Here is a 17,366-nt window from a genome sequence, read left to right on the forward strand (position 1 = left end):
ACTCTATTTTTTAGAGTGTGCTTCTTTCTGATATATGTTTTTTTTTTATTAACTATATATATAGAGATAGATTATATATATATCGTTGCCAGTGCCGCTGAACTGGCACCCGTGCAGGTGGCACGTAAAAGCACCCACTACACTCTCGGAGTGGTTGGCGTTAGGAAGGGCATCCAGCTGTAGAAACTCTGCCAAATCAGATTGGAGCCTGGTGTAACCACCTGGTTCACCAGTCCTCAGCCAAATCGTCCAACCCATGCTAGCATGGAAAGCTGACGTTAAACGATGATGATGATATAATATATATATATGTATATATATATAATAATATGTAGATTATATATATATATATATATATATATATATATATATATATATATATATATATATATATATATATATATATACAATATATATATATAATATATTATATATATAATATATATCATCATCGTTTAACGTCCGCTTTCCATGCTAGCATGGGTTGGACGATTTGGCTGAGGACTGGTGAAACCGGATGGCAACACCAGCCTCCAATTTGATTTGGCAGAGTTTCTACAGCTGGATGCCCTTCTTAACGCTAACCACTCAGAGAGTGTAGTGGGTGCTTTTACGTGTCACCCGCACGAAGGCCAGTCAGGCGGTACTGGCAACGGCCACGCTCAAAATGGTGTATTTTATGTGCCACCTGCACAAGAGCCAGTCCAGGGGCACTGGCAATGATCTCGCTCGAAAATCCTATGAAGGCCAGTCAGGCAGTACTGGCAACGGCCACGCTCAAATGGTGTATTTTATGTGCCACCCGCACAAGAGCCAGTCCAAATACATATACATACAGTTACACTTTCTCCATGAGAGTAGATAATTTTTTTTTCCACTACGTATTTGTAGCAGTTCAAATTTTACGATGATAGTACATACATTTTTCATTCCACAACGCATTTCATAAGTTTGTCCCAGTACAATGAACTCATACTTTGAATGCTTAAAATTCTTAAAAAATGAAACTATTTTACAAATCATAATATTTATTTCTTATTTACTGTTCATACAACATTTTGATGAACATCTATTCTAATTCAATATATATAATGAAAGAAAGATGCCCTTTCTTTCATTATATATATAAATACATATGCACACAACATAACTTTGGTTTGAAGCTATAATAGGAGACACTTTACCAAGGTGCCATGCAGTGAGACTGAACCTGAAATCTTGTGGTCACCAAGCAAACCTCTTAACCACACGGTCATGCCATAGATGAAAATATTAAATGTGTTTGTCTCTAGATATGATAATATTCCACTCCTACTTGGCTTTCAATACCAAAAGCAAAATGGCAAAGTACCAAGTATAAAGCATAGTTTTGCATTTGTTCCAAACCTCTGCATCTTGAGTTCTAATTCCCCTTGAGATCAACTTAGCTTTTCAACTTCTTGCAGTTATAAAATATCAGTCAAAAATGATAGATTGACAGAGTTGTGAGACCATCAGATGAAATTTTTTGCAGTGTCTATTCCAGCTCTTTGCACATTTTGTTGCCTAGTTTAATACCATCAGTTGATTCTTAGCTACTTTCAGCAGAGTTTACTCTGTTGCCAACATTCAATTCTGGTTTCCAATTTAAAGACACCTTCCTCCTACTAGCCTCTAGAAAAGATAAAGTGTCTTACTACATGCATTTTGACAATCAATGTCGCACCTAAGGCCAGAAGTTGTTTACATATCAGCAGTGTAGTTGGGAGTGGGGCAAGGAGTCAGTCAGCCCCAGGCAACACTTTAATGTGAGCAGTGCTTTTGGGTCTGCTGTATAAGACTGGGTAGGGGCTGGGAGTGCACAGAAAATGCAAGGGTTGCTCTGCTACGCCAGTTTTATACCCTGTACCTGACTACCATGATGTCCTGGGGAAGACTCTGGGCTTCGATAAGAGGCAGCTAGCCAACCTGTTCGGGAGGACCTTCGGGTCGAGGTTTCTGGATAACTACCAGAAATCCTTGACTTGGCTGTGCTACCGATCGGCTTTACCGGTTCGGGAAAGGTTGTCAAGGCATGGTTATGACACCTCCCCCACGTGTCCGAGGTGCGGGCCTGCCAGTGAAACGGTGACGCATGCCTTCGTACACTGTGAGGAACTGAGGGATTTGATAACCTATGCCGAACAGCTGATGTCGGATACGGAAGGAGTACGACTCTCGACTGAGTCCATGATAAAGATTGCAACGCCTTCTTCTTTCTCCAAAGAAAAGAAGGCAGCATTTCTCTGCGTAATAACCACATTGAAAGAAACGGTATGGAAGATGCGAATGGAAGGGATTGCGACAGGGCAGTTCATCTCCAGACGAGGGCTGGTGAATTACTTCACCTCTCATCTTGTTTTCAAGATTCGTCTGGAGGGGAGGAACCTGCCGCAAAGAGTGTTCGCGAAAAGATGGAAGGAAATGGTACGAAAGATGAGTATGCAAGGAGCCGTGCTAACACGGCCGGTCCGAGCATAGAAGAACAGAATTACCAAAAAGAAATCAACCGGCGAGTTAGTGCACTAACCCAAAACCCGAAAGAGACATAAAATTTTTTTAACCTATATTATATTAGATTATTTTACTTCATATCATCTGAATTGTATAAACTCATTTGTATTGAATCATCCGTAAAAGCTTGACTGACTCATATATATGTTCTTGTCTGTCCTTGTTTGTCCCCACTATTTATCTTTGTATTAGGAAAATAAAGAAATACAGTGTTCTCGACTGTATTCTTCCCAAATCTGAGGCTTCGTGTCTCTACATTAGAACCTTATGTTTCTTGTTTGTCTATCTATTTCATTTATCTAGTCTGCTCACCCTTTTAATCGATCGTATTTCCTATCAAGTCTGTCTTTGTCCTGTTATCATAAACTTTGTACCACAACCACTTCAAACTAGAACGAAACTGCTCTTAACAAATTTATAATCTCTCTAACTTGATCAAACCAACGGAGGAATTTTATTAAAATGACGCATATTCCACGCGATCGTCCCCTGTTTTGACCTTGCTTCTCGAATTGTCAAAAATTAAGAACAGAGGAGTGACGTCAGAAACAGTCAATAAACTCAAAAGGAGGCAACTGTAGTATAAAAGAACCGTCGACAGTTCTTCAGTTCCATAGCGTAATAAGTCAGACTACAGAGAAGGTGTTGTCTCACTAAGAAGACCTTTACCCGGCTATTGAACTTCATTGTTTACAGTAAGTTTATTATGTTTGACAAGAACAGCTTTTATTTCTTCTATATTTTATGTCTCTTTACAATGCTTAGTGAGTGTTACATTAATAACTTGGTAAACTTAAAAGTTTTGCCAACAAAACTTTGTAAATTTCATTAACAGTTGGAAAGTTTTTTCTTTTCGTAACAAGTTTAACATTAATGAAGCTCTTGTTAATAATTAGTTGTTTTGTTACTCTTCGGCAATATTTAATGCAGTAGGCATTAAAAGAAGCTGACTTTTAAAAAATCCTGTTTATACTAAAGTTTTAACAAATATATAGATGAATATATAGGTGTATATTTTTATAAATACGATTTAAAAAAAAATATAATTTTGGCATTAAGTCTCCTGTTTATTTAATCTATTTATATTATTGCTTACATTTAATTACTCAACTCCCTGGATGGTATGGATTGAACTGCTCTAAACACCGTTAAATATTTTGCCTCTGCCCTACCGTTTCTGTTATCTTATCATTTTTTTTAGATATTTGATTCTATATGTAATAAAAAATATTAACATTCGGGCGAAAGTAAAGGATCTGCACACCGGTGTTTAGGGTTGTTTGTTAATCCGAAAACGGGTGGTGTACTTATTCACCTCCGCCAACATTAGTTTTAATATTAAAAGAAATGTTTAACAGCCTGTAATTTCAACTCTAGGTTTTGTTGACGAAACTTAAGTTCTGCCCTCAACTTACTACGTTCGATTTTTCCTTCCTTCACACGAGATGTTTTTTTAATTTTTTTTTTTTTTTTATTTCTATCAACTTCATCATTCGGGAGGTGGGAAATTTGTTCTAATTCTATATTCTCCCATATAAATAATATACTCAAAGTTACGAAGACACACCTCCCAGATAGTTTACAAAATACGCGAAACTTCAGCTTGCACATCAAAGAAAAAGTTAAACTTACTCATTCTACGAACTTTAAATCTTTAATAATGATCACTTTTCTTTTTTTTAGCGTGACAGCTCTTACGTAAAGTGTAGGAAGTTGAAATATAAGTTATTTTATTTTTGATTTGGAGAGGGGGAAAAAAAAGAAAAAAAAAAAGGCTGGCGCACCCATTGTTTTGCAACTTCAAAACACTAGCCTTGTAATTTCGACAGCCATGCCGAATTTTAGCAGTAGTCGCGCGCTTTAATCATCCTCATAACTATTTGATGCTGAGGCTTATTTCATCAGACTTTACGCCGTGGACAACTAACTTTGGGGTCGATGAAATGACTAGCAATTAAGCACTGGGGTCGATGTACTCGTCCTTTATTACAGAAAGAATTAGTTATATTTCGGGACGGTCATTTTTTTTTTTTTTTTTCAAATAAACACACGCACTATATATTCATTCTTCACTCGTTTATTACTGTTCCTTTGTCCGGAAAGCTTTCGTCACACATCTGTGACCTCTTCAGTTACACTTTCCGTCATTGTGTATGCTCCTGCTCCGCTTAGCAGGAGCGTACACGAGGACGAAAAGTGTCGCTGAAAAGGCCACAGATGTGTGACAAAAGGTTTCCGGACAATGGACATCAGTTAAAATGAGAACGGTAATAAATGAGTGAAGAACGAATATAGTGCGTATGCTTTATTTTATTTTTTTGTTGGGGAGTGGTGGTGGTGGGGGGGGGGGGACAATTATAATGCAACTACCACATTGAAAGTTGTTTTAGAATCCGTTTGCCGTCTCGTTCGCGTAATGAAGAGAAAAAGTAAACCGGTAGGATCAACTGTTTTACTTTTGAAGGTGGTTCCAGTAGGCTGTGAATTCTAATTTCAATAAGATATATCGACGGCGTCTTTTAATAAAACTTATGAAAGTTAACCAATTCATTCTGTTTCGTGTTTATTGAGACTTTAGGGAATCTTATAGTGTCGAATTATCCAGAAAATAAAATGAATTCATCAAAATCCGGTCCAAGACAGTGACGAAAATTCTACTGTAAAACCAGGAATTTATTTTCTAACCCGTTGTTTCAAAATTGTTTCAATATTTCTTTATTGTCTTGTATGCGCGTCTGTCCCTCCCTCCTACTGCTTGTCCGATAGAGGGTAGTTCTTCGACTGAGCCAGTGGTTCTCAAAATCCCCCACCAACCCTTGATTTTTTTTTTTTTTGCTCAATCCGTAATTACAAATTGAAATTACAAATCCATAAAAACCGAGTAAAGGGTGTTGGCACTCTAAATGATTTCCGCTCCTGTATTCTTTTACTTGTTTCTGTCATGTGATTGCTGGAGCACCACCTTTTAGTTGAGCAAATCGACGCCTGGACTTATTCTTTGTAAGCCTAGTACTTAGCGGTTCGGAAAAGGGATCCGATAAACTGTTACTAGCATCGGTTGTCTGCCTGTTGAGAAGATGCACACACACGACGGGCTTCTTTCAGTTTCCGTCTACCAAATCCACTCACAAGGCTATAATAGTAGACATTTACCCAAGGTGCCACGCAGTGGGAATGAACCCGTAATCATGTGGTTGGTAAGCAAGCTACTTAGCACACAGCCACTCCTGCGCCTGTATGTTTATAATTTTTCCTTTTCTCGCTCTTTTTTTTTTCTTTTTAAATAAAATGTGACAAAATTTGGAGGAGGTGGTCTGTGCGAGTAGGATCGACTGTGGGAACTACATAGAAACAAGGCTCACTCGGAGTGGTTTTAAAAGGTCATGTTTTGACATGAAATCTCACTGTAGTCGAACTACAAAGTATTCAGACTGTCGTTAATATATTCTCCATATTTTGACAATCTTTACTTTTTTCTTTTAAACAGATCAGGGCAAGACGTCTGCCCCGCCCCCAAACCACCCTTTTTAAAACTTTTTTTTCGACACAAAACCCGCCTTTTCAGCTACAGGGAATACGAATCTGCCAAAAGAAAAATTGGCGAAAATCGGCATTTTTAAATTACCCCACCCCAACCCCCTTTTCTTTCATCTTTTTTTACTTTTTCAGAATATTTTTTCAAAATATGTGGAAAAATACGGAGATTATGATTTGTAAAAAATTGGAGAAAATGGAGGGGGATAGGCGGAAGTCTTTCCCAGATCAGTTTTAATTTTTCTTATTCGAAATAAAAAAAATAAAAAATCTAAATCTAAATGTAACTATAATCTCTAAAAGAAACTTATTTTGTTATCTTGTCATTAGACTGTGCCCATGCTGGGGCATTAAATTCAATTTTAGTCGAATGAATCGGCCCCCCAGTGCTTTTTTTTGTAAAGCCTTGTCCTTATTCTATCGATCCCATTGCCGATCTGCTAAGTTATGGGGATGTAAACCTTCCAACACTGGTTGTCAAGCGGTGGTGACCACACACACACACACACACACACACACACACACACACACACACACACACACACACACACACACACACACACACACACAGGGTTTCATTCAGTTTCCATCTACCAAATTCACACACGAGGCTTTTGTTGGTCTGAGGCTATAGCAGAAGACACTTGCCTAGGGTGCCACACAGTAGGACTGGACGATGTGGTGTGTTATATTCTTTCTTTTATATACGCACATATATTTATTATATTGGTACGTCCGTCATTGTCGACGATGACCAAGGACATCGCGTGGGAGAAGACAGGACAGTGTCCAACTGTTATCAATCAGTTTGATGCTTGCTCGAAGGTTCGGCCGCAAGTCGGAAGAACGCATGCATGTGCGAACCCACACATCCGTTCGCAACACTCTGGTTGGCCTGAGTTTACTGCAGTAGACACTTATCTTAGGTATCACAGTGTGGGACTGAACACGCTTCTAAATGGTGAGGAAGCGAACTTGTTAACAACACAGCCACGCTTGCGCCGGTGATTTTGAGATACTTTTACTAGTTAGTATTTACCGTTTAAGAAAGGACACACTGTGTCAGCAAGAGATAATGATGGGTTTCTCCCTACACTTCTGACAGTTTTTATTAATGTCTCTTATTTTAACGATCATTATTTGTCGTTCACGTCACTGAGGTTATAGTGTGTGAAGTATCATTATCATTTTGCTGTAATCTAGCTGCGACATAGTTCGTTTGTGAAGCAAGCGTTCCCTTTCCATCACACACGCACACACAGGTATTACAAAGTTATGCCTCCTATTCCCATACTAACATTTACTAAACACATTTACACGCAATTACACAATACACAGAAAAAGATGTAATCATTGTTATTAAACAAAAGTTAAATCCTTTAGAAAGTGAAAGTTAATTGTCTGAGGATTAAATAACCTTCCAGGGCTATACAGGTGTTCCATATACACTTCAATCGTTGATGGATAATCTTGACCTTTTAGTTTTTTTTTGTTTTTTTTTATATAACTTGATTTTTTTAAACATTTATTTTATTTATTGTAGGACTTTAATCAGCAAAGATCTAACATGGAACACGAGCAAAGCACCAGTGAAGAGACATCAGCTCAGTTCATGAAGCGTGTTTCATCAATCCCAGTCATTGAAAGTACATGGACTCAACTATCTGTTTATTATAACAAAGCCAAGGAGTACAACACATTGGTGAAGTATGCCTTTGATAAAGCTGAAAGTGGAGCAAAAACTGTTCTGAATACTGCTCAACCAGTTCTGGATAAATATCAAACTCAGAGTAAGTTTGTATTTTATATTATTGACTATGAAAATTATATAGTAATATGGAACAAGGAATAATTTAATGCTTTATGGTGAATCCTCATACCTTCTATGTTAGGAAGCTTGACTGAGAGTCACTGGTTTCTTTACATAAGCATTACACTGTGTACTAAACAAAAACGTGACTTTCAATGAAATGGTTTAAAAGTAGGTACTATATGAAGGAATATGTCTTCGGGGCCTGGGAAAATTGTGGTGGTGCTAGGACTGGGACTCAAATTTTTTTATAGTGGTATATGGAATTGTGAAAATGGTTGTCAATAACGTACTTTTTTCATACTTGGTACAAAGTTATTGGTAGTTTATTTTGTATTAAATAATTGGTAGAATATTAAAGCTAAAGTTGTTTTTTTTTTCCAACTACCAGTGGGGCCTGGGGGTGGGTGGACATATGTTGGGAAACATTGCTCTAATGTAAGGTATGTGAGGTTCTGTGTGATTTCTAATTGTTTTATGTACTTGCAAGGTTATGTGATTAAGGTTGCCTCTAGGCTCTATGGTTTTAGGCTTAGTCCCACTGTGTGGGCACCTTGGGCAAGTGTCTTCTATAGCCCAGGGCTGAACAAAACCTTGTCAGTGGAATTTTTTTTTTGTTTTTTAAATACATATTCGGCTGTTTTTAAGCTGCATTCTCTTCCTGTTAATAACTCTTATTCTTTTCAAGCTGGGTGCTGTTATCTCAAAGGATTATCAGATGACTTGTCAACAATGGTTTATGTATGTAACAGCTGTGTGGTTAAGAGGGTCGCTTTTTGTTTCCAGGTTCAGTCTTGTTGTACAGTGTATCGGACGAATGACTTCTATCATAGCTCTGGTCCAACCGAAGCTTTGTAAGTGGAAACTGAAAGAAGCTTGTCATGAGTGATATATGTATATAATGTCTGTTTGTCCGCCACCATTGCTGGCTACTGCTGCTGTTGTGTTTGTCCATGTAACCTAGCAGTTTGGTAAAAGAGGCAGGATAAGTATCAGTCGGGGATTCACTTTCACCAAAGAACAGTTGGTCTAAATATTTTTTTGTTTCTATTGGTATCAGGAAGGGATCCAGCTCTAGAAGCCATGCCAAGGCAGCCTTTAGGGCACAACAGTCCTGTGATCCATTGGCTCCTGCTAAACTGTCCAGTCCATTCTTGCATTGAAGACTGACTTCAAATGAAGATTCCTGTGCCCTAACCTGTTGGGATTTAGACTGGCCATATCCAGCTCATTTATTCTGTTCAAACCTACCTGATCTGGATTCTCACCTATTCGCCAATGTCATTCTAAAAATATATACAGTAACACCATCAAAATTTTGAAGCTCACATAATGTATGATTAATTCAAAACAGTGTAAATAAGCAACACATTTGGCAAAATAATCTGAATGCTAAAAGGTTAACCTCTGCACAATTTTAATACAGATTTTTGTTCTTTCAGTCAATGCTGCTGATAACTTTGCATGCAACCAACTTGATAAACTGGAGGAGAAGTGTCCTGCTATCAAAAAGACTCCTCAGCAAGTAAGTTGATCATTGTGTAAATGATAAAAAGCTAACATTAACATGAGTGTCTCTTTTGTGTGTGTGTGTGTGTGGTCACCTCTCTTCCCTTTTTTTTCTCTTTTCTTTCTTTTTTTTTCTCTGAGTATATTCAGAAACTGAAAAACTGCCACCCACATGCAATCGCTGCATGTGTGTGTGTGTCTTTGTCGTTGCTGTGGCGTTGCATGATGGTTGTCGTAAGAAAGCAGTGTCAGTCAGTTCTTCTATTCTGCAAGAGAATGCCTGGCCATGGGGAGATATTGCTTTACTTGGGAACGGGTGAGGCTTGGTGACAGGAAGGGCACTTCTCTTTTTTCTTTTCTTCTTTTGCTTGGGGGGGGGGGCATGTGGATTGGAATATTTTGAATGGGTTTGGCCCTTCGACTGGGATCATTTAATGGTTCCAATTTTTCGTTCCATTCCTTTAGTTTTTTTCTGGCTGTTAGCTTTTATTATTTAGCTAACTGAATATTATGCATGAGTATTGCTGTGAGCTGAAGGAGCTTGCTCTGCCACAGTTTCAGGTTCGATCCTATTGCATGTCACTTTGAACTATTGGCTTCTATAATAGCATGCATTAGGGTGAACAGTGCCTTAGATGATTGAATTTAGGTAGAACAGAAACTGTGGAGTCTGTGTATATGTGGACTGTAGTTTCACTTTTATCATTTTAACATCCACTTTTCTGAGCTTGCATGGATCACACTTTACTGAAGCCGATTTTTCTATGGCTGGATGCCCTTCCTGTCACCAAGCCTCACCCGTTTCCATGCAGGGTAATATTTTCCCATGGCCAGGCATGCTCTTGCAGAATAAAACTGACTGACACTGCTCTTATGACAACTATTATGCAACGTCACAGCAATGATAAAGACATGTACACATGTAGTGATTGTATGTGTGTGATGGTTTTTTTCAGTTTGTGTATGGTCTGAGGCTTTGTGTATGGTCTGAGGCTATTATGGAAGCTACTTGCCCGAGGTTTCACATAGTGGGATCAAACTTGCCTCTTACCATGCAGCCATGTCTGCATATTAAAAACCAATGTGTTTGTCCCACAATTTGACACTTCCACAAATGGAAATCAATAAAATATCAGATTTAGCTAAATTCAGGGTTTGTGATTGATTAAACCCTTGAAAAGGTAGTGGCCAGCATGGTCACAGATGAGTGACTGAAACCAGTGGAAGAATTTTTTTTCAATAATTGTTTTAATGAAACTTTTAGCAGATGTGAGAGAAACTATTATATATAATGCTATTATGTTATATTATTTTTAACAGATTGTCACTGACAGCAAAGAGATGTGCTCCACTCTAGTGCAGCCTGCAGTTGATAAGGTAAAGTCAGTTTAGCCAAATCTTCCATAACTCTTAATAGTAGAACTTTTCTTATTTATAGTATTGGCTAAACATCTGTTAAATTTATATTAATAACCCTTCTCGTATTGGTTGATACCTGAGACAATACCTGCTGCCTACAAAAACTCTTTGTTTTAAGCCTTTAGCATTCAGTCTACTCTGTGAAATGTAATGCTTGATTTATTTACAATGGTTTGAATTCATTGTGAATTATCTTGTGGCTTTAGGAATTCAATGTGATTATTTGTTTTTCGAATGACATTGTAGAGTAGGTGTGAGAGGTCAAATCTTTCTAGTTTGAACATAAAACAATATTTTGGCTGGTTAAAATGGTCTAAAATTTTCTATGAAAATATAAAATTTTGTTCCAAACACCATGTAAAATTTAGCCTGAATATATGAATGGAAACCATTTGATGATAAAAATAAAATATAGCTAAAAATTTTTTATTTTTATTTTAGTTTTTTAATCTTTAAATTTGATTATTTTAAAGGTCAATACTGTGAAACAATTTGGGGACACAACTGTGGACAACATCAAGTATTTCAGTTCTTTGGAAAACAGCAAGGATTATGGCATGAAACAGGTGCTTCGTGCTTCCAACTACACTTACAGCCAGCTGCAGTGGCTGCTTCAAACTGATTATGGTCAGCAACTGTTGCATCAGGTGGAAGTTTATTTAACCTATTCTGAAGATGCTCTTGATAAATATCTGCCTGCTGCTGACGATTCTGAGGAACCAGGCAAAGGTAACCATAAAAAAACAAATTATTAAATTATGCAAACTGTACAAAAGTGAAGATCTTGAGTTCATTTAATTAAAATTAAGGGTTTCTCCTCCATCTGCTCATTATTATATTACTTAACATACACTTAATCATAGCTGTGTCAGTTAAAGCCATGTTAAATACTATGGAATCTGGTGAAACGACTTCAAGAATGGGTACCAGATCACTTGGCCATGTCACTGAACTAGACTGGTGTCTTGTCCATGGTTGATTTCTCTTGTCTTGCACCATGTCTCTAGAGACCTTTCCTCAATTTATTGTCCAATTATTTTCCATCCTGGCATGAGCTGGATGGTTTGACTGGGGCTGGTGAGGTTAGGAGCCACATTGGGCTCCATTGTCTGTTTTGGCTTGGTGTTAAGTGATGAAATGTGGGTTGGAGGAAGGTCCCTTGGTGAGATCCTTGTAAAGCTTTTGTTTAACCCCTAGATATAGCAGTAAAATGTCCTCATTGTTTTAACATTCACTTTTCCATGCTTGTATGGGTCAGGTGTTTATTAAAGTAGATTTTCTTTGGCAAGATGTCTGTCTTGCCAATCCCCACCTGTTTCCAAGCAAGGTAATATTTTCCTATGGTTAGATACTGTCTTCATGGAAGATAAATGCTACCAGCTGTATAACAACAATGTCAAGACAAGGTGACACCTGCACACACTAACATGCCACTGGCTTCTTTCAGCTTCCATCTACCAAATCTACTCACCAGGTTTTGGTTAACTTGGGGCTATAATAGAAGACACTTGCTGAAGGTGCCATGCAGTAGAACCAAATCTCAGACCATGTACAACACAGGACTTGGAAACAGGTGAGAGCTGACCAAATAAAATCTGCCTTAAGTTTCATCTGGCCTATGCAGACATTGAAAAGTGCATGTTAAAACTGACATCGATGGAAAGATATGCTTGTTTTCTCTCAAAACATTTAAAGAAATTTGTTTCCTTGGCAACACAGTTGCTGTAAGAAATTCCTTAGGTCTCTGTCTGAAATTGTTTTCAATCTCCAGGGGCTGGAAACTTTGACTTAAACACAGTCAAGACTTTTAATTTTCCCACTTGTTTGTTCTGTTTTTTTCCACTGCTCTAATTTCATTACTTATCTGATGGTTCTTTGTGTCTCCAGAACTGGAAGCCTCTAAAGAAGCCTCCTTAGCTCGTGTTGGCAACATTTCTCAGAAGCTCAAGAAACGTGTCTATGCAAAAGCAATGAAAGAATTGGAAACTGCACAGGCTCGTTCCAAAGAAGCCCTAAACAAATTAATTGCATCTTATACTCTTGTAAGTATTTCACCTTATGGTTAATTTCATTAGTAATATTCGTTTCTAGCATTTAAACTGGCTGTATCTGGCCCAAATATTCCCCTTGTTTCATGATTCAAAGTGGCTCAGGGAAAATTTCTTCACTCCATGCAATTTTATATTTGTTGGTGTTTCCTTGGAGAAAAATGATATAAAGCTGCTGCTTAACTCAAAGAGGAAGCAGTTAAATGTGTACAAGATAAACAGCATCAGACAATGCATTATCACAGCAATCCCTAAAGATCTACTCCACATACAGTTAGTGGGACTGGAATCCTGAAATTATTTGTCCAGAATAAAGTCTGGGTTGCAAATGTAAATTCTTGCAGAATTGGTCTTTTGTCCAAGAATGAATGAATATTGTGGATGTATGCCCTAGGCACACAACTGTTTTTTATCGTGGTTCCTCCTAGATTGTGAATAATTCTCACAGTAGTATGAACATAACACATTCTTCTGGAATATAAGTCTGAAGCCTTGTAATAATGGAAGATGTATAAAAGGTGTAGTTAATTCGTTGAGGGTGAAATTTAGTACCGTATTTAACATGTCTTGATACCAACCCACTCAATTAAGATTTAAAGTAGTTATATAAAGCATTTGGTTAGTTTCAATAACATCTAGTCAAAGACATTGGTCTGATATTATTTACCTGCTTGGCACTGCCATTTTAGTTTTGATTTCAACTGATAAAATTAAATGATACTTTCTTTTTAACTGCATAATTTATTGTACAAAATAGTTTTTATTAAACCCCTATCGTATTCTTTTGAAAGTTAATTGAAATGGGCAGTTTTTCCTTGTTAGAAAATAGTTTAAAGTTGTTTGCAGAAGTTATCAGACATTTTAAATTGATTTGCAGATCGAGACATTGCAACAGAATATTGGTTCTTCTAAAGAAAGGATCCAAAATGTTAAGGAAAAAGTTATGGCAACATGGAAGGATGTCATGAGTGAAGAAGACCCATATGCAGGAAAATCCTTTGATGAAAAAACTGTAAGCATTTTTTATATTTAATAGGAAAATAATACTCAAGTTATAAAGTTGATTATATGTCATGCCTTTATTTTTTTGTGCCAATTTCAAATCTTTTTCACTTAAGGTCCTTAAGAAATAGGGGCAGCTGTCTAGGATAATTATTCATCTGTACATGTGCAGGCCTGAGCAAGATGTTTTCTCTTTTTGGAAAACTGGCAGGTATGACTGTGCTTAGCTTACTTCTCACTCACATGGTTCCAAGTTCAATCCCACTGTAGAATCTTAGGCAAGTGTCTTCAACTGTAGCCCAGTGTTGATCTTGTGAGAAGATTTTGTAGACGGGAACTTGTATTAGAAGTTGTGTACATTTGACAAGTTTACTGCTTTCAATTCACTGGAATACATATGTTATGTAACTTTCAGACAGAAGAGCTGGCTGTGCTTCAGGGATTTGGGTTGATTAGGTATTATTGATTAAAAATTAGTTAGGTTCACACAAACCAGATAGTTTATCTTAGTCAAACTGTGGGAACCATTCTTTCCATAATTTGAGAATGACTTGAAGGATGTATGTCTAACCTCAACTTATTGCATTTAAACTGCTAACATATTCCTACATTTTCAGACACCTATATCTTGACTCATTAGAGTATTGTTGTAATAATAAAAAAAATTAGTTTGATGGATTACTTTCGACAAATTCCCTATCATGATGATTTTCTTTTTTTTTCTGTTATTCAAATGGAATACAAAGATGGAGCTACTTTAATATTTAGTTTTGTCCCATAGAAGGCTAACACGATTGTCCACATTGTTCAAGACCTTTGTTCCAAATATTAACAAGTGACTTTGTACAAACTTATGATACTCCATGGGCTCGGACAGTTTTTAAATTAATCTGGTACCTGTATGAGTTAGGGTTGAACATGTCACAGGCCTGGGCAAGCATTTTTGTGGAAGATGTAGTCACCTATGCATGCAAGTCTTTTCTCCATGTTGGTGTTGTTGAAGAGACAAGCCTGTGACTTTAGAACCACTACAGCTTAGTACTAGTGGTAAATGAACACATATTTTTGGTTCCCCTCACGTCACTTGAGAACAAGTGTTAGTGTGTTTATGTCCACATAACTTATAGTCTGGTAGAAAGAAACCTATAGAATAAGTACAAGGCTTGACTAAATCCTTCAACACGGTGCCCCAGTGTGGCCACTGTCCAAAGATTGTAACTGTAAAAGATAGGATTACACTCTAACCTCTTGGGTTTTATTTTTCTTTTGCTTTGCAGAACAATGAAATAGCCATTACTTTAGCTCGCCATGTTGCAAAGCAAGCACAAGAAACCATTCATCTTATTTCGTCCAACTTACCAGAAGCTCCGGATGTTGTGAAGCAACTCGTGAAAGAATCTCAACAATACAGTCAGAACCTCTATACAACGATACAGAATGTAAGTTCTTTCACCAATTTGATATTTGCATTATTGTTATAGTTCATGTCTGAGTTTGATACCTGGTGGTGTCTTGTCCTTGAGCAAGACCATTTACTCCAGTCCACTCAACTGGCAAAAATGAGTAATGCTTGTATTTTAAAGGGCCAGCCTGGTCACATTGTGTCTTACTGAATTGCATGTCTGTGGAGTGCTCAGCCACTTGCATGTTAATTTCACGAGCAGGCTGTTCTGTTTGATCAAATCAATTGGGTACACTTTGTCAGAACTAGTAGTGCCAATTACATTTTGTGCAATTTTCTGAAATTGAAATAACTTCGGATTTTATTTTATTGTACTGTTTCAGACTGAATCTATCAAAGATATTTCTTCAACACTATTTCACAAAACAACAGAGTCCCTTCTTGGTTTACAACAAATATTCCAGACTTTACTAAAAACACCTTTATCCTACATAGTAAGTAAACTCTTGACCCTTCTGTTACCATATTTGTTGAAATATGCTGTCTTTGTTTCAATTAATTTTGAAAATCATTAAGCTGTTATCTGGCACATAACATGAAATTTTGGAAGATTTTTAGGTCACTTTTAAATAGGAAATTTGTTTTCTAGAATTGGGGTGAGATTGCAGAATGGTTGGTATCAAAAGGGTTAAACAAATGAAAAATTTGAAATTGGAACAGGTGACAGTGCCCGACTAAGCTCATTGTTCTTTTCGTGCCAATGGGGGCTGTAATTTTCATGGTAAACCTTAATTTTTTAATGAATTCGAAATTAAACACAATTACATTTTTTTTTTTTTTCTTTTATCTAGACATCACTTCCAAAATCTGAAGAAATCGAGATGACACCTGTAAATCCTTCATCCCCTGAAGAAACAAAAACTGAAGAATCGTCTACAAAATAAACAAATTAATAAAATCCATTTTCTTTTATTTTTGTCTGTGGCAGATGTGAAAATGGTAGAAATGGAATTGGGGAAAAAATGTTGACCCTGTAACCTTTTTCTCAATGTTATGTTGTTTAAACTTTTTGTCATAACCTATTCTACAGGGTAATTAACATGTCTCTTTCTTACCAGTTAAATGCTATATAAAATTCTAAGAATTGTGTTTATATATTTAATAATTAATTAATCTTGTCAAAAGATAATGGTCGTTGTCCTAAAAAAAAACAAAAAAAAACCTGCTCTAATGATAGTTCTGTTTGTCTGGACATCCTTAGTCCAAATGATCATGGTGATACAAGTATTTGACTATATGAACAGCAGATTAAGTAGACTTGCTATCCTGGGATCCCAGAGCCATGCCAGTCATTGTGGTCCAAGGGGATGGAGTGTAATGAATGTAGCTCCGGTAGTTGACTGACAGCAATGGTGAGGAGTTGGGAGGGATTGGAAGATGAAACTTTCAATAAGAAACTTCATTGACTCCAGTTGAGAACCAATTTATAATGCTGAAAGGATTTGTTAATTACCCTGTAGTTTTAGTCTTTCTTCTACCTAATTATACTCTTTCATGAACAATTAAGATTATACTTAATAAAATAGAAGTTATAACTAACACTGCTATCATTTTATACAAATAAAAAGTGTTTTGTTATTGTATTTCTTCAGTTATTTTTTGTAACATTCGAATAATTTTTATAATAAAAATGTATTACTGCTTAAACAATTTCTTTTTTATATCCTGTTCTTACAAACTGTTCTGCAAAATGATTTTATTTTCTAATTTTGGCATTTTTTAGTTAAATCTGATTGTACAAATCTCTGCAGATTACAATTCACAAGCAGGCAATTGCTAAGTTGAATGTGTCTTGGCTTTATTGATGTCTTTTTCCATGATTGATAATTCAATGGGGCATACTTTCTTCAGCTAGACCTCTCTCTTCCTCTCACTAAACCTTCACTTGTTTCCAAGAGGTACAATAATTTCCCCAGTCTACAATACAATGACCAGCCTGAGAGACTGGAGGCAAACTATTAATGAACCATTTGCGTACAAAGATTGTACATGCTTAGAAGCCTAGGCATGCTATTGCAACATTGACTTTGGATAGACCAAAGCCTTGCGA

At 36.8% G+C, this 17,366-nt stretch overlaps 1 protein-coding gene across 1 annotated transcript; it reads left to right on the forward strand.

Moving 5' to 3' along the window:
* The first annotated feature begins 3,145 nt into the window (after positions 1-3,145).
* LOC149133116 (perilipin-3-like) lies at positions 3,146-16,966 on the forward strand. The gene is made up of 10 exons (XM_089361187.1): positions 3,146-3,227; positions 7,610-7,856; positions 9,319-9,401; positions 10,706-10,762; positions 11,278-11,533; positions 12,692-12,846; positions 13,730-13,864; positions 15,132-15,293; positions 15,640-15,750; positions 16,108-16,966. Exons 2-10 carry the CDS (start codon positions 7,634-7,636, stop codon positions 16,198-16,200), a joined length of 1,275 nt encoding a protein of 424 aa, XP_089217313.1. The 5' UTR covers positions 3,146-3,227; positions 7,610-7,633; the 3' UTR covers positions 16,201-16,966.
* The last annotated feature ends 400 nt before the right edge of the window (positions 16,967-17,366 follow it).

Source organism: Octopus bimaculoides, chromosome 12 (assembly GCF_046866305.1).
Source record: "Octopus bimaculoides isolate indiv1 chromosome 12, ASM4686630v1, whole genome shotgun sequence".
Taxonomy (NCBI): Eukaryota; Metazoa; Mollusca; class Cephalopoda; order Octopoda; family Octopodidae; genus Octopus; species Octopus bimaculoides.